General features: G+C 27.5%; 1 protein-coding gene across 1 annotated transcript; it reads right to left on the bottom strand.

Moving 5' to 3' along the window:
- Positions 1–749: 749 nt before the first annotated feature.
- Positions 750–25,140, bottom strand: LOC132923433 (uncharacterized). The gene is made up of 4 exons (XM_060987420.1): positions 24,686–25,140; positions 23,796–23,932; positions 3,474–3,568; positions 750–1,847 (listed from the first exon to the last, which is right to left on the bottom strand). The coding sequence occupies exons 2-4, from the start codon at positions 23,929–23,931 to the stop codon at positions 1,596–1,598; spliced, it is 483 nt and encodes a 160-aa protein (XP_060843403.1). The 5' UTR covers position 23,932; positions 24,686–25,140; the 3' UTR covers positions 750–1,595.
- Positions 25,141–25,238: the final 98 nt, after the last annotated feature.

Below are 25,238 nucleotides of genomic sequence, written 5' to 3' on the forward strand. Positions count from 1 at the left end.
CCATTTATTGACTTAATGACTTATGTATGACAAGTCATAACTACTTAAAAATATAGACTATAGTGATGTTTGGAAAATATAAATTAAACAATAATCATTGCTATATTATTGTTTTAGTAACCCTCGATCGAATCTTTTTTACTTTTCAATTAGATCTGTTCAAGAAAAGAGGAATTTCAAACTTAATTTTGGATGATATGCAAGTCTGAAACTTATGTATGATTGTCTATAGTCTAAGCTATCAGTGGTGTCATTGTATTATATATTTTTCTTTGGTGGTTCAATTTGGTATGATTGTCATTCAATATTCTTTCCTGTGCACAATATTGGTATAACATATTGTTGTTGTTAAATATTGTATGTATTGATAAGTGTAATACAATTTTAAAACAAAAAAAAATACAAATAGGTTTTCCTTAAAATATTCACATAATTATACTAAGTACATCTCAATTTTTACTTAATTAAATAATAACCTATTATAATGTTATACATATACTTTATAATTTTTCTCTTCAAATTTTAAGCTAGGTAATTAAAAATAAATTGTTTTAACAAATTATTTAGAACTATACAGTATACACATAAGGGTACGCTCGGACTTGTGTGTATATGTTATTTAATAAAATTATTTAAAAACGATGTAAACTCGCTGTGAGCAAAAAATAAAATTAAAATGCGAAATTATTTTATCAAACAATAGAAAAATAACGTGCGACAACGGAGATGAGAATCCGACTGTTACACAACTTCAGGCATGTTTAGTACGTAAACGGACTTGGTTCGGCATTTCCAGATCACGCAATCCACTGATATAAATGGTATAATACATGAATATCGTTGCCATTGCATTATAAATCTCTGGAGGCCATTTCCATTTATTTTATTATTATTATTATTATTATTTAAGAATAACATATATTATATTCGGTATACAATATAGAAAATTCGAATTTAACATGTAAATCCCACGGAGTGGTAGCGGCGATGTGCCTACAGAATATCCTAACTTATAAATGCTCATTGGTATTTGGTTTATTAAACATTTAGTTCAGTCTAGATTAATATATAGTAATACAAATTTACCGATTAAAATGTAGTTTGTTCGTTACAAATATCACTGGTACGCGCGTATATAGTAGTGTTCGACGATACTCGTCACTACCTGATGTTTTTATAACATAAATATATCTATGTACAATATATATTAATTATTAGATCATAATAATATTTAATACTTAACAGTTAACATCGTCGCACGGTAAAAACTATTATTATAAGTATAACATACACTTCATATAAACGAATAGGTAGGTAGTAGGTACCTATATTTACTTCTATTACTCATAATAATAATAATAATAACAATTGTATGAATAATTAAATTATAATATAATCGACCTATAGATACAATAATTCCTTATTTTACGTGCGAGTGGTATGTGTGTGTATGCATGTGTTGTCCGTTATACCGTAATTTAGACTAAAATTTAGCCCGAAGTGACTGCCGTGGCCAATGACGTCTCTTTCGTCCTCTTCCTTTTCATCATATGTTACATAATATGTGTACGGTGACGACGATTACAGCAATATTATTATTCCTCAGCGACGGCGGATCTGATGTTCCTCTGCCTCTGCCTGTTCTGGACCTGTACTACCTTCCTGTGTAACGCCGACAGCTTATGCTCCAATATTTGGTTGTGGTGGAACAGTGTCATCGTCTGGATGGTGACTAGCAACAGAGCTTGTCTCTTGCGTATCGCGTTCAAATGCTCTTCGGTGACCGCCGCCGTCGCCACAGACGGTGATTCGTTATCCCGTCGCAGTAACCTCTTCACGTCCTCCGGCTACAATAACATAAAACCCATCATGTATACATTTTTTACGGGTCGCATTGTACGTTATTTTAATACAAGCATTTTACAGTAAGACGTACATGCATGTCGTACCTCGAGCACGTATCCCTGTTGCCCAAATAAAATAATGTTAACTGGGATAGTACCATTATAGTAACCAGCTATTATAAATTTATAATTTTTATTAGTATCTTTCAATAATTATTTTATTTCATTTTAAAAATTACCCTAATAACAATTGTTGTAGTACCTAGTGGCTAGTGCTAGTACCTACATATACTATCTACTGAATATAATATAAACTTAAGACGTTGCAAATTTGGAATCGGCATGGGTGCGGGTTTACCGTATGTTTTTGCAAAATGGTCTACATTCTTTCATATACCTACGCATATTAAATAGAATAACTATTTTTTTTTTCTAATCAGGGGTTTTGTGCACTTGATGTATTGATATCGAATAATAGGTAGGTACTATTAATAATAAATAGTTTCGTATTTTAAATAAATTATATTCAGCAAAATATTATAAAATAATTACCAATATAATATATTATAATTTACAGGCGCGGATACATAGGGGGGGCTATGGGGGCTGAAGCCCCTCCCTTAGGCCTTAGACTCTTACTTAAAATATTTCAAAACTTAAACTTAATGTCTATGCTTTTATGTACTTGTAAATTTTTTCATTTAGCCACGCCTTATTTAATTTCTAAACCAGCGCCTGATAATTTATAACTTACAACTTATACGCATCACTGTATCAGATAAATGAGATACGTAAACAATAATAGTTAGATACCCATACGTTTTATAATAAAAAGTCATTTTTTTAGTATTTTAATAGAAAATGATACATACAAATAAATTAAATAACGGTAAACCCAATCATTAGAATTTTGTTTCTGATACGTCAAGATTTTTAGAAAGATTATCTACTGAATAATTTACTACAGAAAAGGAGTTCTCATTTGAAAAACAAAAGTTTGTATCTTCACAGAACCCTCCTTGAGTAGTATCAAATTTTTCAAAAATTTAGAGTATGAATGTATGATCTTCAAGAATATTTAAAGATTCCAAAAATCAGATTTGAAATAACCGCGCATTATTGATGGGAAAAAAGGGGACAATAATCATGCTTGAAATGATTTAAGGATATATTGTTATTGTATGTCCACGGCTATAAAACAACATTATTGCCTACATCATGAATATATCAATATTCAAAAAAAATACTTGGTGTCGAATTGGAATGAAAAATCAAGTGGCTATGTACGAATGAATTTAAATTGTATTTTACATAACTATTGCTATAATATTAAATGTTAAAAATCGAAGCCGTTTAACGATTGGAATTTGGTGATTTATGGACCGACCTTTTACAACTGCCATTTAAAATTTGAATTTCATACTTATACCATAACACTAACCATGAATAATAATTGTGAAACATTTTGATAAGTATTTCAAATGTAATATCAAACAAATATATAGTGTGTCGCGTATTTAAATAATACACAATTTTTTTTTTGTATAATAAAGTATTGTGATTATATTGAATTATAATTTATTAATTATAAATTTATAATTATGCAGATTAGTGACATTGAAAATTTACCTTTAATGCTGAAGCGTAGGAGATGTTTCTTTTACTACTAAACGTTGAATGGCGATTCCTTAGATAAGGGGTCCATTGATGGTTAGTTCGAACATCTGTAAATAAAAATATTTTTATAAGAACCTATGACAAAATTTTTTATTCAAGTTTCAGTTATATCTTATATTTAACGATAATCTTAAATTCTTAACTTAAAGTATAAGAAGAGATGTTCTTACAAAGTTATTTTAAAGTATACTGAGCTGTCTATCGACTGCCGAGTGTTTCACCATATGAATATTTTAAATGTTTCTGATGGTTAACACTTAATGGAAATAGGTGAGGTGTTGACTATCATAAATTATATTAAAATAACATTTTTTTTTAAATCTTAAAAAAAAATTACAACAAAATCAAAGAATTAAATAAACAGACAAAGTATATTCTCCTCAAAGATACTCAATGGATGATATGATTTTGTCGTAGCTGCATTATTCTTCAGACCTTCAGTTAATAAGTTACCCCTAGAGGGTAAACCACTAGTAGATAAAATTCTTACATCAGATTTCAGTAGATGTCCAAAGATTACAAGTAGTTTCCAAAGATTACCAGAAATTTCTAAACGTTCCTACACTGATTAATGTTTAGGTACCTATTGTGTTGGTATACACTGAACCAAATAATTTAGATATCATGTTTTACTGTATAGGTTTTATTATATTTGAATATTTGATTAAAATATGATAATAAATTACACGACTAATGGAAAACAAAATAATAAATAGGTTATTTATTTTATCCGGTTTTCTTTTGGTGCTGCTGATGAATGTTAAATTGACTCCATTCGTTGTCAACATCATTATATTAGACGTATTTTCAAACATCTGGTATTGAGGAGGCAATAATATTTAGGTAACGATTTAGAAATACTTATAAGGCAATTAAATTATTAAACATATTGATGAAATGTATTTCTTTACGTAATTTCAAATTTATTTGTATATGAGTAAATACTAAATACTGATAATTTGATTATAGTAAATCAAAGTTCAATAATACTAAAATAGTGGAGAAATTATTTTTGACCAATAATAAGACTGAATTATTCACGAACATAAGCGCAATTATTATATTTTTTTTTTTTAGAAAGTGGCGCAGCGTAAAAAGGAAAAAGTCTCCCTACAAAAAAAAAATACAATCAGTCACTTCAAATATCGTTATCAGCCGTACGGATTTCCATTATTTTACTTTATAAAATATAAAGTTACTAGTTATAAAATGATAAAATAACCTTTGCAAGGTCTTTAAAAATGTATATCTATATAGTTATACCTATTATGATGATGTGATCAGTCATGATAATGAATAGGTTATGAGGAATTCATACTCGTATTAAAATTTTAAGTGTGTGCTAAATAGTAAGTGATAACTATATACAATTGAATAATAGTTACATTATATAATTGTACACACACGTGCGTCACATAGGTACCATTTATACGTCATGTAACTATGCAAGTACACGCGTTACATATTTACATACCAAATACGTCATGCAACTATGCAAGTACCGACACAATATAATGATATTATTATAATATACGTCATGTGCTTTAAATAATAATAAATTATGCATGTTTGGATAAAAATGAGTGGGGTAAAAGACATAAAGTATTTTTAAATGAAAATTCTCTACTCTGCTAATTTAAACGCGTAAAATGGTTTTGTTTAATAATAATAAAATATTAGTCCCAATCAAAATGGATTAACATTAAACATATTACTAGATTATTGCGTATCAACAATTTAAAATAAAAACAACAGGTTATCGTTTTTAAATCAAAATTAATATAATACATATTATCTACTATCTTAAAAAAACAGCAAGAAAACATAATAGCATTGGTTTTAAATTAATAACAATTAAAAATAATTATACATGATATATGTCTGAGTTTTTAAAATCAAAATAACAAATTTGTACCTATTTATATTATTCTTTTATGGTTGATTTCTATGTATGATTTGTAATTATTCCGACCAATTCTTTTTGTTATATTTCTCATACTAATCGAGATAAGTACGTATTACAATGCATGATTGTAATCAGTATACTGTCTATGCATTCAAAAATTGAAGAAAAAAATGTATGTAAATCTATATTGTTGTCCCTTGTCGAGAAACGCATACTGCATAGTATGAAAATAATATTTCCTAAAAGTAATAATATTCGCAATTGTAATATATATTTCTCGATTGAACCTGGCCTGTTGGGTGAGGTAAAATTATATTTTTGTGTATTCTAAATATTTTTAAATTTTGCTATTCTGCCAACAGAAAAAAACAGGTGCTTGAGGCCTACGTTTGGGATACATTTAAATAGCTTCAAAATGGGAACACAAAATTGTTTTAGGATATTTTATAGTAAATTAAATAATATTGTACATAAGAATAAGTTATGAAAACATACTTATTCTGTAATTTTAATATTTGATACAAGAGCAAAAGTTTTTTGCAGATATTATTGCTATATTAGTGCGACTATACTGCGATTAGAAAAGAAAGCCGGATACTTCATCAATCACTTGTTCCATATTCTTACTCTATGATTCCAACTCACAATTATAAAAAAACATATTATTTGCAAAACAATGACAAAAACCAAATAATTCAAACATAAATATTTTTCATATGAAACATTTGAAAATATTATTTAGTGTTAAATATAATGCATAATAATATTATGATGTCCCACTTTTTGGTACATTTTATAGTGTACTAACTGTTATAGCTGTAATATTTAAAGCTGCGCCACCAAATTACATTTATATATTCTCTATAACAATATTATGTTATACATAATATTTTCGTCAATGCATCAACACAAAAAGGATTTAATTATTTACCATTTTACCGTTGTTTAACATTTTATGTAAAATAAAACAGATGCCTATATATTTACAAACTTTAAGTATACACAAACGCAATGATATATATAGTATACGTCATATATTATGTGGCTGCAATCGTATGGGTTATATAATGTTACTTATTTACTTTTATTATTAATTTTATCTTATCCGTCCAGTCACGATGACAGTCGTTAAAATATTATCGTATCGTCGAAAATATTTGCTTGGTAAATTATGTTTTTTGCTAAAAAATAAAATAAGCTTTTCTTCGCGTTTGAATAATACATACGTACAATAAAAACAAACATAATATACAAAATAATGTTGTGTTTTGTCTGTAAAATGGTTAAGACTTAAGGTATCCATACTTATTTATTTGATGTGCAACGACTGCCACGAGCCTATCAGTCATACATTTTATAAAGAATTATCCGAAAATTATAATGATTTAAGATGAACAAGGCTGTTTGATTAATATATAATGTCGGCCTTGTATCTAGGATTTTGTTTATCAACCGGCACGTGTATTTAATAATGCAGTTGCACATACGAGTAGGTACCTACATGAAATGTAACAGATCGCCAAATAGTACTACTTATGTAAGCACAAATTAAATCCGTTTTAATATTATAATTTATTTACAACAAGAGATAAGTGTCATTCGCATTCGTTATAATTTAACTTTTAATTCGTGAATTGCGTATTTTTGTGATACTACGTGGCTGATATATTTGTATGAAAATATACTGACAATTGGCGTGATATACAATTCAACTTATTTAGGTCTTCCAAAGCATTAAGAAATAGCAAAATATATATTTAAATTTAACCTAAAGTATAAACCAAAGGATTAAAACAAGAATATTACCTAAATTGTTTGTATTTATTTAGTTTAATAAAATATTTAAAACTCAATTAAACGTTCACTCCACCTTATTCTCAAATGTTTTGACATATATATATTATAAATATTGAACATACATGGAAACATAACAAACATTTTTTTTAGAAAATTTGAAAAAAAAATAAGTAGTTCTGATGAATGTAACTAATGTCTGATAAAATGATGACACATTAATAAAACTGACAATCTCCATGAAAACTTTTCGATTAAAGTATTCTCATGAAGTCGAGAACTGAGTTCTATTATTATATAACAACTTAAAAATACAAATTAATATAATACGTCTTAATATAGGTTATCTACAATAATGTATATCACTAGACACCAAGTGGTAAGTACCTATTTAAAAAAAAAATACGATATAGGTAGCTCATATTTCTTGCTAAAATAATGATAATCTGTATTAACTTGAATATTTGTACATGATCCTTTAACAGTTCGAGTTGATATAAAAATTTAAAACAAATTTTGAGTACAAAAGAATACATACATTATTCTAATGTAATAATAGATTGTACTTACCTACAATAATAAGTAGCTAGATAAATTTTCGACATAACTATGATATGCGTCTATTATACATATAATAAAAATTGTATTCTTATAATTTTAATCTGTTAATCATAAATTCATAAAATGATAAATTTTCAATGCATGTTTGAATAACCGTTAATGTTATTAATGTGTTCCATATTCAAGGATTATATTTGATTGTTCATATTCTGCATATTCATATTTCAATCCGTTTTTATTTATAAGAATGTCAATAATGCAAGTATATAACAATAATAAAACATTTTATTCATTGTTTAAAATATACAATATAAAAAGTCTATAGTTAAAATTGTATTTTTAAATTTAAAAAGTTAATAAAAACATGTAAGGGCAAGTAAAATAAATTATTCTTGTTTTATAAAACAAAATGTCTAAACTAATAATACTTATTTATAATAGTTAATTCTTAAATAAAATATAGTTTAACAGTACTCAATAGCAATAGAAAACGAAATGCAATGTGAAAATATTATTTAACTATAGGTAATAGGTTTTAAATTAAAATAACAGACTAAACCACGTTTAGTGTCTAGACAGAAGAATTTTTTTTACACAACAGGTTTTAATAATAATAATACTTAAGTCATAAAATTTGGTGCTTTGTAAAACATATTTCTTGTAGTTATTGCAATTTTTCATTACATTCAACTTTTACGATGACACAAAGAAATATAATTTGAATTATAAAAAAATAATATATTTTGAAAATAAAATTACATATATTCATAGCAATGATGTTTATAATGCACTTAATGCACTTAATAAATTTTATTGACGAAAGAAAACCTATTAAACCTAGTCATTAAAACTTAAAAAGCATACTTGGAATGCAATTTTTTATTTGTATTTGTATTTTGTATAAAATAGTTGTATATACTGCTTCAATATTATTTAGATAAATTTATGTCAAGATGTTCAGTATTAAAATTAAAACTTCAGATAAAAATATATTTTGATTAATTGTATCACATACATATTATATACAATATACATTATATATTTTATTCAACTGGTTACAACCAATGTCATGCCTATACTGAATTTAAAATAAATAAGAATATTTAATTAGTATAGCCACTGAAAACTTAATATAATTAATAATTAGTAAATATATATGGTATATTATTATATATAACCAACAATTACATTTTATAAATCTTCAAACCAAATTTTTGCAATTGAACAATTATATATGTATACCTAATTTATCTGTTCTATTTTACATTTATGAGTATAATACATAAGTAGATGTATGATTTTCTATTTTAACAGTCAAATAATAGTTGTCATGTTAATTTAATGTATTGTTTTATATTTAAATATTCAATACAGTATTATAATACCATTTTATTATTCCTAAAATAAAAAATTATACTATAGAAATTTAACAACGAGTTCATATACCTAACTAAGGGAAACTTTAAAAATAATAATTTTAATAAAAAAGTTTCTTAATATTTTTGCATAATTTATAGGTAGGTATGTATATTGTATAATACGTAAGTATAAAAAAAATAAAACAATAAATAGTTTTATAACTAATTTTTATTTCTAAAATCTATTCTAATATATATGATTTTCTAAAATCGTCAAAATATTGTTTTTTATTCATTTTTACATATGTAAAAGTATTTATATGAGTGCATAATATGTTTAAAAATAATACAGATACATCTTATTATTAAAAACAAGTCAATAAACTGAAAAAAACAATTTAAAAGAGCAAAGCATAAGAACTACGCACACAAAAGAATTGTAAAATATAATTAGTATGTTTTAATAGTATTGCAGATGCTGAGTCGCTAAGATGCATTTTAATTGATACTATTAATCGATAAATAATATAGGACTCTGCGTTATTATTTTATATTGAATGCAGATTCATCACCTCGTAACGAAAACGAAGGCTATCAACTTTGCTAAACTTAGCAGTAAAAGATATAATTTTAAGCACTGTGTTAGTATAGATAAGTTTTTCTAATTTAGTTGCACGATAATACTGCGATTATGTCACTTTTCAAGAAACTTTATGCAAATGTGTCTCTAGAGGATAAATAAGGACGAGAAATGTATGTAAATTTATCGTTTAAAGAACTTCAACCCCACAGGCTATACGAATTGTGAGATATACACAACCTACTGTTAAAACTTAAAATGATTACTGTTTATACTATTAACTAGTATACATAAAACATAATAATATACTATATTTACCTATAATAAGTATACCTATATAATATATATGTATGTACGTAATATAATCATGATGGGCGTATTTAAAACAATTTCGGGGAACTGGCCTGCAAGAGTTACTTTTTTTGGAAGAACCTATTATGTCTTATATTTCATAAATTATAATATAAAGTTCCCGCATTACATACGAATAGTTCAAAAATTAATCTTTATTTCATTTAAATTTGCAGGGTTGATCATTCTCGAAGTGACCAAACTGGTAAACACGTGTACAAATATCATACTTAAACACACATTTACTTCAAAATTCAGATATATAGATTTATCATATATTATATGTATAGGTATATATTGTAAATAACATTATTTTAAATTCCAAAGTTAATATCAAAAATAGCTTATAATAATAATACTCCTAATGATTTACACGTGAATCATTGCAATGAGTTACAACAATTATTAAATTACTTACTTATAATTAATATTATACAACTATACAAGTATACTTATACTAAATATTTTTAAAATAAAATAATTATGACATATGTTGTAATATTGAATAAATTATAAAATATTAATATGCGATAATCTAATATAAGATAATACATTAATACATGAACAGTGAGCACTATAGCAAGGTATATATTTCAAAATTTTACTTTCTACGTTTCATCTACGTTCAGATTTTAAATTTCTTTTTATTGAAAACATTATAATTATATAATATATGTATCATTTAGATACATATATGATAGTTGAACCTAAACCAGCAAAAAATATTTAAATATGCTAGAAGTACTCATTTATAAAAATTATAAAATATAATATTTAAAAATATTAATTTTCAATTATTTATATATATAAATATGTAATGTACATTATACACTTATACAACAAAATTAATATTAAAAATAAATTAGAAATATAAACAATTTAGCCACATAGTTAAATAAATAAACAGAGAAACTGTAAAATAAGTAACTTGACACAAATTATAAAAAAATTTAAATTATTAGAATTATTACTCCTTGAATGCATATTTGTTCTTTTAATTTGAGTAAAAACTCAATACTCAGACTTGAACAGTAAATAAACAATAAACTACTAACTATTAGTTTTTATACTACTGTACAAGTCTTTTAAGTCTTAATACACAAGAAAAACTAAGTATTTAATATGCGCAGAACGTGAATATAGTCTAATAATATAGAATTAAATTTATGAACGAATGTTAATAAAAATTTTGCCGATGGGAATTATTAAAATATGCTCTAACACATTTCATAATTATATACAATAATAAACTATGAATACAATTTTAATATAATTGTAAAAAAAAATATAAGCTTGAAAATGTTCATTTAAAAGAATACTTTAATCGCAACTCGCAAGGACTTAACACGAATTGAATGCATATTAAAAATCTTTTGATTATCCATAGAATTATTATGCATATGGCATCATCTCATCACCTGTGAGTATTAAAAGAAACTAGTGGAAAAAGGAAAATTAATGATAAACATTACATCAAGTAGCCAGTAAAAAAAGAAAGGTTTTGGTTCTACTGTTTTAGTATAACTTATAAGTTATAAGTATAGTTAAACTGTGGAACTATTTATTACCTAATAAATATAGGTATATACTATAATATATGGATTATGGACTATGAATTAGACTATATAACTAATAGCTATATTCCTATGTATAATATATTACACTTTATAACTATATACTCATAACTTATAAGTATATTAGCAATTCTGTTCGTTTACAACAATTCTTAGTTAACAGTGGATTATTTCATAGTTTGTGTTATTTTGAAAATCAAACTGCATGTACGATAAAAACATATGTAATTCATATTTATTTACAATATGATTGTATGTTTATTTGTAAACTCAAAAATAAATGTTTCTGACAAACATTTTAGTTTCACGAATTTGATTTGTTTATATTTATTATATATACTATATTTTGCATTATATGTAGGTAAACTAATCCAAAGTAAAGTATCCAATAATAATAACTAGCTAGGTTTAAATCATAAAGCATTAAAATTATAACAGTAAATACAAAATTATTGATATTATATAGATATCTATTTGTTGAACGATTTAAAGTTTTTATGATGTTGATGTAATGTACAATATTATATATATATAGTATTATATTATACTACACAGTATACATAGTATAGGAATCTCTATATAACGATTGTAGTTAACAGGAAATATTGTACAATTGTACAAACATCGAATACGATAGGAAAATGTGTTAATCACCTTGCAAAATTTACTTCGTATTTATTTAGGTGTGGTGCAATTATATTTTTCGATCATATAAGAAAAAAAAAGAAAAAACCTCGACACCTAATATAATAATAATATTCCGCACGTGTAACTCGATTCCGCGGCATAAGTTGTAAAAAGTTTTACGGTGCAAAAATAACACGTGCACGAGCAGATTTTATTACATGTACATAATAATGTATTATTATTATTCCGTATATACGGGTATGGGTGGAATTTATTATACACAGTACACGCTACACACATTACAAAATACACGATTTTAGCGTAAACGCGCGTCGATAATTTGGCAACCGGATGCCAGCGCCGTCGTTGTTGAAATTACAGTTGCATATCGTGAATATCGCAAGGAGCGCATTTCCGTTCAAGTATGTATCTCGTGTCCTCTTATCTACACATTGACGCAGCTAGGTAGTAACTTGAGATAGAAGTAAAGCCTCCCCAAATATTTTCATAGCACTCCTCCAAAACATAATAAGTGCCAAGACAATTGTTTTCCTCGATAACTCAAAAAATTGGCTAAGAACTCAACCACTGCAGAATATGCCACGAGATTGTTTCTCAAATTTAACTATTCTTGTAATATTGATTGAAATGTTGTCAATGTATTAAAGAATGGTGGACGGTGGTGTATATAAATATTAGACATTTTAAAGATGGAATTTGTACTAGCTATAATACAATTGGAATTTGTTAATTAAAACGTATGCATAAAAAAATATGAATATTAATTTATATCCATATCAAACTACTTGCAAATATATAAATATACTTATAGGTAGACGTGGAATACCAAAAGAAAAATTTGGTCTTAGTTGCGCCTTTATAGGTATGTTTAACTATATACAGTGTTTTATCCGTACGCATATTGAGATATTTTGAGCGTAATATAATGTTAACGCGTAAAAGCATCGTATAATATTATACAGAGTTGTGCTCTCGGCGCTCTCGCCGTTCTCGGTTTTCGCGTGTCATCGGCCGCTGACAAAATAATAATAATAATAATAATATAACAACAATAATAATAATAATAATAATAACCAGGAGAACAGCCGGTCGACCACCCGTCCGCTCGCCCGCCCGCCCACCCACTCGCGTAACAATCGCGCGAGGATTTCGCAATTTTGCAGCGGCGGCGGGGGCGACGAGGGAACACACATCGATGTACGGATGGAGGAAGGGCGGTGGTGTGCGTACGGGTTTGGTGACCGCGGCAGTCGCGCCACGTGCGACCTTCGAACCAACGCCACCGCCGCAGCGCGGATTCCCCCGACAAAGAAAGGCGTGTCCCTGGAGCACAAATCGTCGTTTATAAAAAAAAAAACACATACATAACATTATAAACGCGGGTATGCGCGTGTGTGTAGTGTACACGCCAACCGTGATAGTATAATAATATTAAAATGATATTGTTTTTGTCCAGCCCGATCGCGCGGCAATAAAATCTTATAAACGCGAAAGGACCGATAAAAAGATATATTTTGTAATATTATTACTCTGTAGGGTACGATAGGACCGATAAAGCGCGTGGTGTATAATAGGTTCAGACAGTGCAGTTTATTTTTGGTCGTCGATATTTTGATATTATATAATGGTCGCGAACCGTATTTGGAAACGATATACATGCGCGCGTATAATATGATAGAACAAAAAATGGAAAATCACCGTAATTAAATTTCCGCGGCGAGGAGCCATGGTCTGCAAAAAAACGGTAAACGGGACGGTCGTTTAAAAAATCAGTAGCACGTGAAGGGGTTCGGCCGAGTTCCACGTGCGACCCGCGCATACACACGCTCGAAAGTCGCCACGCGGGCGGTGGTGGGAGGGTGTTACGGGCTAGAGAACGTCACGGCGACCCCTCGGCAACGGCGCCGCCGCGGCCGCCGCTTAGCGCACACGTGTCGATTGTTCTCCGTGTACATACTTTCTACCTTTCTACAACACTTTTTTGACTACCTCGGCCTCATATTAATATAATAATATAATAGGTATAATAATGATAATAATAATAAGCACGCACGCACGTGTGTGTGACGTGTGTGCAAAAACTCCGTAGGAGACCGTACGCGACGATATCGCTACTTGTGTTATTCAACCCGAACGACATCAGTCACCATCTGCACCAGTCACCACCACTACAACAACAACAACAACATCAAACCACGCGAATAATTTTGATATTCGGGTCACCGCCGAAACCCGAAAAACAATAATAATAGAAAAAAATCTATCCTCTACAAAATATATCACACCATCACCATTATAGGTGAAGTCTAAAAGGGAAAACAGTTTCGGGATAAATTGTATTTACAGTATTACGCAGAATTTAAAATTTAAATGTTTTATAGATAAAAATATTATATAGTTAACTGAACACGCATGTACACAGACAAACAGACTCCAGTTATTACATAACAGTTAATTTAATTAGAATAATAGAATATCATATATAAATGTAAGCAAATAATTAACATAATATTATACACGGTAATGAAAAAAATAATTATAACAAATTTAAAAACTGCTCCATTTATAAAAGTATCCATTTTTGTAACTTAATATTTTCGATATTTACTGATTGGAGCGTATAGTGTTTCTTGTGTAAGACACTCAGACTTTTTGATCAATAAACGATAAAAGTGTTTCAATCTTCAACTTTGAGTATATAGTTTTTGATGGCAAATTTGATTTATTTGTTAAATAAAACTCCCCAAACATTTGAAAATAATCGGGAAATTAATTGAACAATTAAGGAAAACTGAAATTTTTACTCAAAAGTTAAATTTCATCAAAATAAATTTTATTTTTTATTTATAATTTAAAACTGGATTTATTACTTTAGGGACTTAAATTGTTTACCACTAGATATAAGATATTCAATAACGATGTACTTTGTACATTCCTGCACCCTACTATATACAACAGAGCAACTTCCCGGTTGCCTACCAAACATTCCTTAAGTTCAATTTTCTTTTTTGCAACATGACGCGTGCATAAAGCATTTATTTTTATTGGCATTTTCGTTGTTTTATCCCTTAATTTTTGTTAAAGGCTATTGGTTAAGTGAAGTTCATTTGTATTGTTCGTTCAGCTAATTTAAAGTTAACATTGCTCAATATGCATAGGTATTTTGTAATTGACCATTTTGATCAAATTGTTGTTTTGATTAGTATTTAAATATACGTATTACAATATTTCAGGATGAATATTTGTATTTGTTTTGAATATAAATTAATATTTTAAAATATTTCACGCTTCACATTTTATAGACTTTTCTTCGAGACTGTTTTCTCGAATCCGAATGGTACACAGTATATAGGCTATAAAATATCTAAATATTATTCAACGATGTGATATTACATATATAGTACCGGAACTGCGTGAACATGATAATAAATTTACGTATATATACTATTATATTATGCGCATTACATACACGATAACAATAGTAACCGCCATACCTATCTAAATAATAATAATAATAATAATATTAATATATTAATATTATGTGCATCGCATCATTACAATTATACACGCACACCACATCGTGCGTACGAAAAACCTTCGTCAGAACATAACGGTGGCGAGTGGCGACGACGATCGTATAAAATTTTTTTTTTAAATATTTTACAGTATAATAGAACGTTGCACACGCGACGACCCGGATGCATGCACACGCGCATGCGCGCGACGCACAGACACACGCGCACTCAACCGCGCTCGGGGATCGTATTGCCGAAATTCGGTGACGTCACTGCTTTGTGTTCCACGTGGGGCCACGTGTAGCGAAACGCATTCTCGTTGGACGAGGCGGGGCGTGGGGAAAGACTGATGGGCGCGATGGCCGGTTTTTCGCAAACACCGTGACGAGTTGAAAAAAGGAGACGGTGATGACCTCCTTACAGAAACGCAGGAAAGAAAACAACACACGTTATTATTACTATTATTTGTTATTATTATTTATTATTATTATTACGTCGTATGGCCCGTGTAGGTAACGTATGCCTACATACCTACCGAATGCAGCTGTACACGACCGCGTGCCAGTGAACTTATGTAGTTTTAAATATATGCGTACCGGGGAGTTTATTAATATAAAAATTTAAAAATCCGTACGCAGAACACGTGAGATAATATTATGCAATGCTAACGTATATTAAAACGTATTTTACCGAGATTTAGGAAACAAAAAAATATAATATTATTTTAAATTTGGATAATGATAAAAATCCTCTCATTGATATTTTCAGTTTTGATCGAACGATACAAGTGAAATGCGAATCACATCAAATTGTAAATCGAAAAAAAAGAGAATAATATATTGTAGGTATAAGTGTATAACGTACCTATCTACAAAATTGGATTAACTGTAAATATTTTTATTACATTATTATATAACGTCATGTTGCGCAAATAGATTTGTTTATTGTGTTTTTATCAAATGTAACATTGGCACACGGTAAATATATTCATTTTAGCAAAATAAATCCTTTTATACTTGTGAAAAGTACTCGCAAAATATACTCAATTAAAAGTCACATGTACGATGTACCAATCAAAGTATGATTTATAGAGTATTCCGAATTCGATAAACATGACACTTTGACAGTTACTAGTGTTAGTACAATATTATTAAACTATAATTTCGAAGTATTGAACGTACATACATGCATTAAACAAATATAATATAATATGTGTATTGTATCTTGTATGTATAGTGTAAACTGCGTCACTGCTAATTTCCAATGTTAGTGGTTATCAATTTATCATTATATCACTGTATAGGTACTACGCTCATCATAATTATTAATTTATAATCGTAAGACGACGTAATATTGTAATAACTAATAATGGTTAACAAAATAACAAAATATAGCTTAATCTGATCAGGAAAATGTATATTTTAATTCTGTCATTATATTATCACATCGTAATATTAAATTGATATGAAAACAGTAATTAAACGAAATAAAAATTACCAAATTTTCCAAGATTTACATAATAATAATTATAAGTGTTTAAAAAAAAATATAATATGTATATATTATTACCAATAAAAGTTATTTTTGGTGTGTCAGTCATGTGCAGTAACTGATGGACATATTCCGAAAAACTAATTAATGCCAACTATATCTCAGGTTACAGAAAGACTTTTTTTTAAAGCTTTTTATAAATAATTAATAATTATTATTATTAATTATTACTTCAAGTATTACATTTTTTATTTTACTATAGCCAAGTGTTTTTACTTTATTTTTGACAATAGTAATTAGTATGTAGTAGGTACCTGCTGAGTATAGTTATTATAGTCCTTGTATAACACATGAATACATGAGACAAAGCCGTATCTGAGGAGGAGCCCAAGGGGTCCAGACCCCCCGAAATTTTTAAAAGTAGAAATATTTTAGTGGTGAATATAGTTTATTGATTAAAAATTTTCAGCATTTATATTTTAAAAAAATGTTGGACTCCCCCCTTGACATGAGATAAAGTAATTATTTTATCAAGTATAGAATTATTGTGGCTTGTGAGCATTGCTCGATTTTGTATTGTCTTGTTTATACGTCGTTATTAATATTATGCTCAAAACCATTAAAATACAATTATTATAATAAATAATATCAGAAAATTTTAATTTTTTAAATATTATTGAATATAATATTATATATTTATCAGAATAAACTGAATAAAAATATTATGGTTAAATTATAGCAAAAGAAATCTAAAAAATAATATTTTAATGAAAGTAAAAATTACAGAATTTAGTTTATATAAAAATAAATGACAATAATTCTGTTTTCGAAAAAAAAATAATTATATTAAATTAAAATGTTGGCAATATATTAGGTACACTGAATAAACGAGTTTGTTTAACCGTTTAACGATTAAGAAACACATGTTAACAAATTTATTTTAGTGAAATCGAACTTGGTCTTTAAAGAAAATAGCAAAAACCTATACTAAATTACTAAAAGATTGTTAAGGTTCCATAAAAATATTCGATGAAATTATAATCTCAGTAATTAGTAAACATTCCAATGATCGTCAAGTCTTCAGCATTTATTTACTTTATTTTATTGGAATTCAATCTATATATTATGCAAATATTCTGTATTATATTTTTTTACCTATATTGTTATATACACCACCTGTACTTCATAGATACAATAAGAGTATTAGCGTAAAGAAAGATAGTCGCGATAACCGATAAGTACCTAAAAAACTAAATACATGAATAATCTTGATAAAAGTAGCCACCCAGTGATGACACTTATTTAAGTGAATGTTTTATATTAATCTATATATATAATATATATTTTTTTTCTTAGATTACCTAGGTTAAAAGATCATTACACCAATTGCGTTTTAAGCACCTTGGAGAATTACCAGGAATAACATTTGTTAAAGTAGCTTTAATTAGGGGGTTGGGGTTGGTAGAGATGCTAGATGATTGTGGAATCTTTTATAATAATATTATATTGCTTCTTCTTTTACAGTTTTTTTTCAAATCCGTGTGGAGTGTATGATTTAATACATATGAAGGGGAGTTCTGTATTATATTAAATCTATTTTTTCGAGCTGACTGAAAAGTGTAAAGTAATATTCTTATTTCAACTAGTATATTATATAAATTAAGTAATAAGTGAAGTAACTACTAACTATAAATCGACTACTAAATAAAATATACAATTATGTAGGTATACCAATAGTTCGTATAGATAACATTTAGGATAAACAAACTTTAATTATTAAAAAATTAAAAAGGTATTATTTTACAGTACACGTAGATATAGCCCGTAGATAAATCTTTTAAGTTTATAAGATTTATGAGATATAAATATGCCCCCCATCTATTGTAGTAGATAGGTAATATCATTGATTTTAGAATAATTTTATTCTAAAATCAATGGTAATATGCATCAGTAATATCGAATAGCTTACAGACAGACTGTTGACTTGTTAAATAACATCATCGAAAATGCACTAAAAAGTAAAAATACGTTTTGGAATTTTCGTCGTCCGATAGTTCAAATTTAAACGCGTATAATAAATTAATGACGAGACATAATAAGGTCGCGCTCGTTCGCTTGATTTTGTAACCCGTATACATTCAAACGCAGATAAATCGATTACATGCTGATAAAAACAAATAGGATACATATGGATATGACATTGACATTGATATTACCCGAAACTTTTCTTTCTCTAGAAAATTATTTTATTCGATGTAGCAGCTGCTAACATTTAGCACAACATTATTATCAAACATAGTACTAATTAATAATAATTATTCAATTATTATTAATTGATATTATCAATTATTTATGCACTTTTGAAAACAATTTGAAGCCGGGTTACAACCTCAGATAATATGCTACTTTCGCCTGTCTCCAGTAATATGTTATATATATGTATTACGTATTGACATACAGATATGTTGTTCATTAGCTTACAGTTTATGTTTTATACTAAAAGGATATTATAAAAAATACAAGTCATTTAAATTGATTATTATTATTATTATTATTATTATTACTAAACTATACCGCATAATATCTACCGAGTATAGTGATACGCACTCTTACAGTAAATTGCTATGTTATTGATAATATTGTCAAACAATATTGTTTGTACAAATATACTATTTATTTAACTGGGTAATAATAAAAGTTCTGTGTAGAAATTTGAACCTATTATTTATTAAACACGGTCATCATATTTTTGGAGGGGATAATTCCTAAACATTTGTCACGTATTCTTGGTAAAAATATTTTTCTATTTTAGCTGAACTAAAATCATGTCATAAAAATGTTATCTACATTAAACCATTTAATGTAAATTAAATATAACTCGTAATTTAGTTTCTAAACGTTTGTTGTCTGTTTCTGCGTAAATTTGACGACAGCATCTCATAGAAAATTTAACAGGAAATATTTTAAATAGTGTCGGTGTAGGGTCGTAGGGTGATGACTGATGAGTACTGGGTATGTGATCATGAAAAGGTTCCTTCTGGTAGTTGTAAAATAAGGTTGTAGGACACTTTGTACGGTCACCCGGAAAAAATGAAAACCGCGGACAGTTTGTAGTATTTAAGAAAGTAATAAAATGTATATGGCGGACAGTTTGTACCATTTCAGGTAAAAAAAAATGTTGAGACATAAAATGTTAGACATAATTTGTTATTACAAAACACAGGTTGTTAACAATGTAAACATACATAAATAATAATAATAATAATAATCAGGGCTAAGATTTGTATGCAATAAACAATTGTAAAATATGCATTTTATTTACCAAAATATGCAAAAATATGCATTTAAATTGTTATTAGATAAACACAAAAATATAGTTACAAAAAAAATATTTATTTATTGAAATACATCAGTGATTTGCTGTTAATCTTAAAATAATATAATTGAAAAATTTAATGATTTAATAATTTAGAAATAAAATTTATAATTCACATTCAATAGTGGAAATATTTTTAATTTTATGTTTGAAAAATTGAAAAATGTATGTTTGACAAAAAAAACCAAGTTTTAGACTTTAATCAGCTGGGCTAAAATTAAATACGAAATATTAATTATGAAAACATATAATTATGAAAAATTATAAAACATGAATTTTTCGCAATAATATTCATTTTATTCAATATATGCAATAATATGCAAAAACATGCAAAATAAAAACGCCACCATTTACGAGTACATACTACATACATACGTACAAAACGTCCGCGATCTAATTTTACCAATTTATTATCATTTATCACCGTACAAAGTGTCCGCGATATGCAACTCAAAGTTCAAACAATAGATAGTACAAACTGTCCGTTTACCTTAAAATAACTTTACTATGACAATAATTGACGTACGAGGTATTATTAATAGATATAGTTTCATCGAACGAATGGTTATCGAAGTTCAACAAAAAGTAGAAAATTAGATCTAATAATATAATAGTATTTTTGAGAAAAAAAATTTCCAGTTCTTAAAAAAAAAATAAAATGGGGAAAACACATAAAACTAGGAAAATGGAGATTTTTACACAAAACCAATTTCGACAAAATCAATTAGGATTTGGTGTTTCATTAAAATGAATAACTGTAAAGATTTGGAAATGTTCACCAAATATTAGAAATTAGAATGAATAGGTATATAATTTACTAGACGTAATATAACTCAAAATATTTTGGCTCTTCTATGCTATTTATGGGGAATTTACATTTTTAATTAATGAGTGATAAACTGATGAGTATGATATAATTTTTGTTAATGAGTAAAACAGCTATAGTTGACAATTGAATACGACATTTTTAATCATTTATTTTTATAAAAAATACGTGGACAAGTTTTATTATAAAAATATTTATGAAATTTTTCAAAATCACGATAATATGTAAATAGATTTGAAAATATCATATACAAGATTCTTCATTCAATTAATCAATTGTTTAAATAAACGATGGAAGTTTAAATATTAATGTCATCAGATATTATTTAAAGGATATAATAATTACGATTCATCTTCAAATATAACTATTGTAAATTGTGATATTTAAAAAATATTAATTAATTTTGAGTCACCCATCTTTGAATTTTTTTAATTATTTCCATAAATATTAACAATTTTTATTCCTAGGTCAAAAAGCTTGAAAATTAAATACAAAATTTTACGTAAATAATTCTTGTAGTAGTTTAATATATGATCAGTCATATAACAAGGATTTTATTTTTTTTTCAGGGGCGAGATTTAAATAATTTTGAATACATTATTTTACATGATTGAAACCTTTTATTTTTAATTTTAAAAAATCCGAAGTTAGTGCTTTTATATAGCTACAATTTTTGTTTATAAGCATTTGAAATTAGAATTTTTTCAAAATCACAAATTATTCTATATAGTTAAAAATTAATAGAATGATTTTAAAAAGTGTAATTTTAAGCGTGTAAGTATTTTGTAATATATGAGATAAAATAGTATAAATATATCTGTCAACAAAGTTCAAAGTAAAGCTTGTAAAAGCGTTATATGATTACCAACAATATTTTGAGATTTACTATTAAAATAAAAACTACTGATGTCTGATAGTTTTCCATAGAATATAGAGAATTAATTACCATTCACACTTTTACAGAACACTATTTATATATATATATATATATATATATTTATAATGTATTAAAAATTCTACTCGAATTATCCGGAATTTATACCGGTGATCCATTTAACGTAATACTCATTATTTAAAAATCATTAACATTTGTGCAATATTTTTTTTACATAATTTCACCACTTATGTTCACATCTAATGTGAAACTCCTATTCAATGTTTTCATTTTCATTGCCTCGTATCTTATTGCCACTTATTTGTTTATTGTACTTTGCATGGATTGTAAATTTTCATTGAAATAAACGAATTTAAATAAATATATATTTTCAAAGTCGTAAAAAAGCATAAACATTTTTTTTTTGGAGAAGTAGTCTAAAGTTATAATTAAAACTGTAAGAAGTATTTTAAGGTATAGTGATATAGATGAGGAATGAAATGGTGCAAAGTTACCCCACAAAATAACGGTTCACTACTCCGCTGGACAACATTAAATTTTTAAATACATATAACAAATAAACTAAAGTATTAATTACTTGTCCGAAATTTAATTTCAATAGATTGAAATACTCCAAATAATATTTTGCTTTTAAATATGAAATTAACAATGGACGTTGTCATGAAAAAAAGAATAAAAATCTTAAAAAATAATAACGATAGGTTATTTAGGTTATTATTTAGGATAGTAAAATTATAAGTTTGTTTTCTGAAATAATAAATGTCGTACGTCAAATGGCCTATCCCGTATATTATAATAAATGCTAATGTATGTTAATGGTTTGCAAATATAAATATAATTAATATTTTAATATTAGTAAGTGCATTTGTTTACGTCATTTTCTTTAGAACTAATTGGGTATAGCTATTATATAATATATAGTTATTGATTAGGTATATGAATATTATCTTATATTATTGGTATATATGTATATATATATATATATATTAAACATAAAGAAAAACAATTAAAAATTGCAAACAAAATTGGCAATTATTTTTTATAATTTGTTGCTATCACATTTGATTTGTTATAATTATTAATTTCCAATCAAGGTTATGTGCACCATCTTGGCCCTAATTTTTTTCATTTTGAGATCAGACGTTGCGGAAACAGCTTTTTCATGTATTCCACGACGTACCTATACTGTATAATATCTACTTAAATACGTTTAAAATAATAAGGTTGTTCAGAGACAGCTATTTTAAAATAAATGCTGACCAATCATATCAAAAACAATAATATGTTTTAATTGGCATAATATAAAATACACTACTAATGATGCAAAAAAATTTTTTATTTCTAAGTTATAATAGAAGAAAAGTTAACGTTATAATAATTAATAAAGACAAGAACTTACCAGGCCTTGAATTCGTTTTATCGGAGGTAGACGTCAGCTGGTGGTGATTTTCTTGAAAAAACATATTATTGCATAGAACCGAAGCAGGTGGAATTTGCATTGATTGGTCGTCAAAACATTGTATTGTGGGTGTCATTCTGAAAAACATAATTTATAAAATTAAGGTTTATTATAGATTAAAGGTAAATGAGTAGTATATTATAAGAATATAAGATATTATAATCAAATTCTTTATAGATACTTATACTAATTATACCGTCATACACTATGTAGAAGCGTGATTATTTTATAATTATACTCCCTGTATCACTATATATTTTGTGACATAATTTGTAAAAACCTTTTTTCGCGCAATCCGAATGTGTTGAAAATAATATAACAACTTGTTATTAACAAGTACATAATATTAATATAATATATTAAATAAATATATAATAAATAATAATGTAATATGATAAATGATAATACAATAAAATAATTCGGGAGTGCGCGCACCGTGTGCTAATACCGCGAAACTTGAGTGCACTTGGGTAAAATATATGCAATATACTACGTCATGAAAACAATTCAAAACTAAATAATAGACATCGATAAAAGTATAAAACACATAAAATAACCGATAGAAATGTACATTTTTTTTATATCACAAACAAATGATAAACAACTAATATTGCATAATAAACAAATATTTGAAAAAAATTACGGTAAGTGTTCGCGCATAACTGTACATTCACGTGGTCAGACGTCAAAAAATTAACAATACGCAAACATTTTCGTCATTTTTTGGGCTCAAGACGATGCGGCAGACGTGCGTTCACTGCTGCGTTACATATATATATATATATATATACCTATAATAATAGAATAACTATATAAAAACAATAATATACCTGTGCAAGGGGTTGTAGATGGGTAGGTCTGGTCGGCCCAGGTACGAATATGCGTATAATATTGTCGGCGGGCAGATGACAGTGTGTGACTGCTGCTGAAGCTGCAGGTGCGAAGTATGGGGATGGGGGGTAGTAATAGTATAGATATTATTCGGCGGCGTACCTATATATATATATATATCTCGTGGGACGAGCGCTCGCGAATTATTCCACGTCCGCGCTTGCTGAGCCCCGACGTGAAAATATTACGATCGTCGTCGATCGCGAATTTTTGTCGGAATTTCGGAGGGGGCGGGTCGACGACGACGACGACGGCGGCGGCGGCGGCGGATCGCGAGAGAGAGAGAGTGATACGCGCGTGTGCACTTGCCCGAATTCACGAGACGATTGTCGGGCAGCACTCGGGCGGCTGGCTGGCACGACGGCGACGACGACGATGGTAGTACGCACGCAAAGTACGATATATATTATATATATATATTTTATACGGTATTATATTATAGTTGGCGAGAAGAATGGCAAAATATTCACACACACGCACACGCGCGCGCGG

This window comes from Rhopalosiphum padi, chromosome 2 (assembly GCF_020882245.1).
Source record: "Rhopalosiphum padi isolate XX-2018 chromosome 2, ASM2088224v1, whole genome shotgun sequence".
NCBI classification, from domain to species: Eukaryota; Metazoa; Arthropoda; class Insecta; order Hemiptera; family Aphididae; genus Rhopalosiphum; species Rhopalosiphum padi.

Coding starts and splice junctions, on each gene's coding strand:
- LOC132923433 (XM_060987420.1), bottom strand. CDS start 23,931: ATGACACCCACAATACAATGTTTTGACGACCAATCAATGCAAATTCCA. Junction 3,569..23,795: donor TAAAACGAATTCAAGGCCTG/GTAAGTTCTTGT, acceptor TTTTATTTACAG/ATGTTCGAACTAACCATCAA. Junction 1,848..3,473: donor CCTACGCTTCAGCATTAAAG/GTAAATTTTCAA, acceptor ATGTTATTGTAG/CCGGAGGACGTGAAGAGGTT.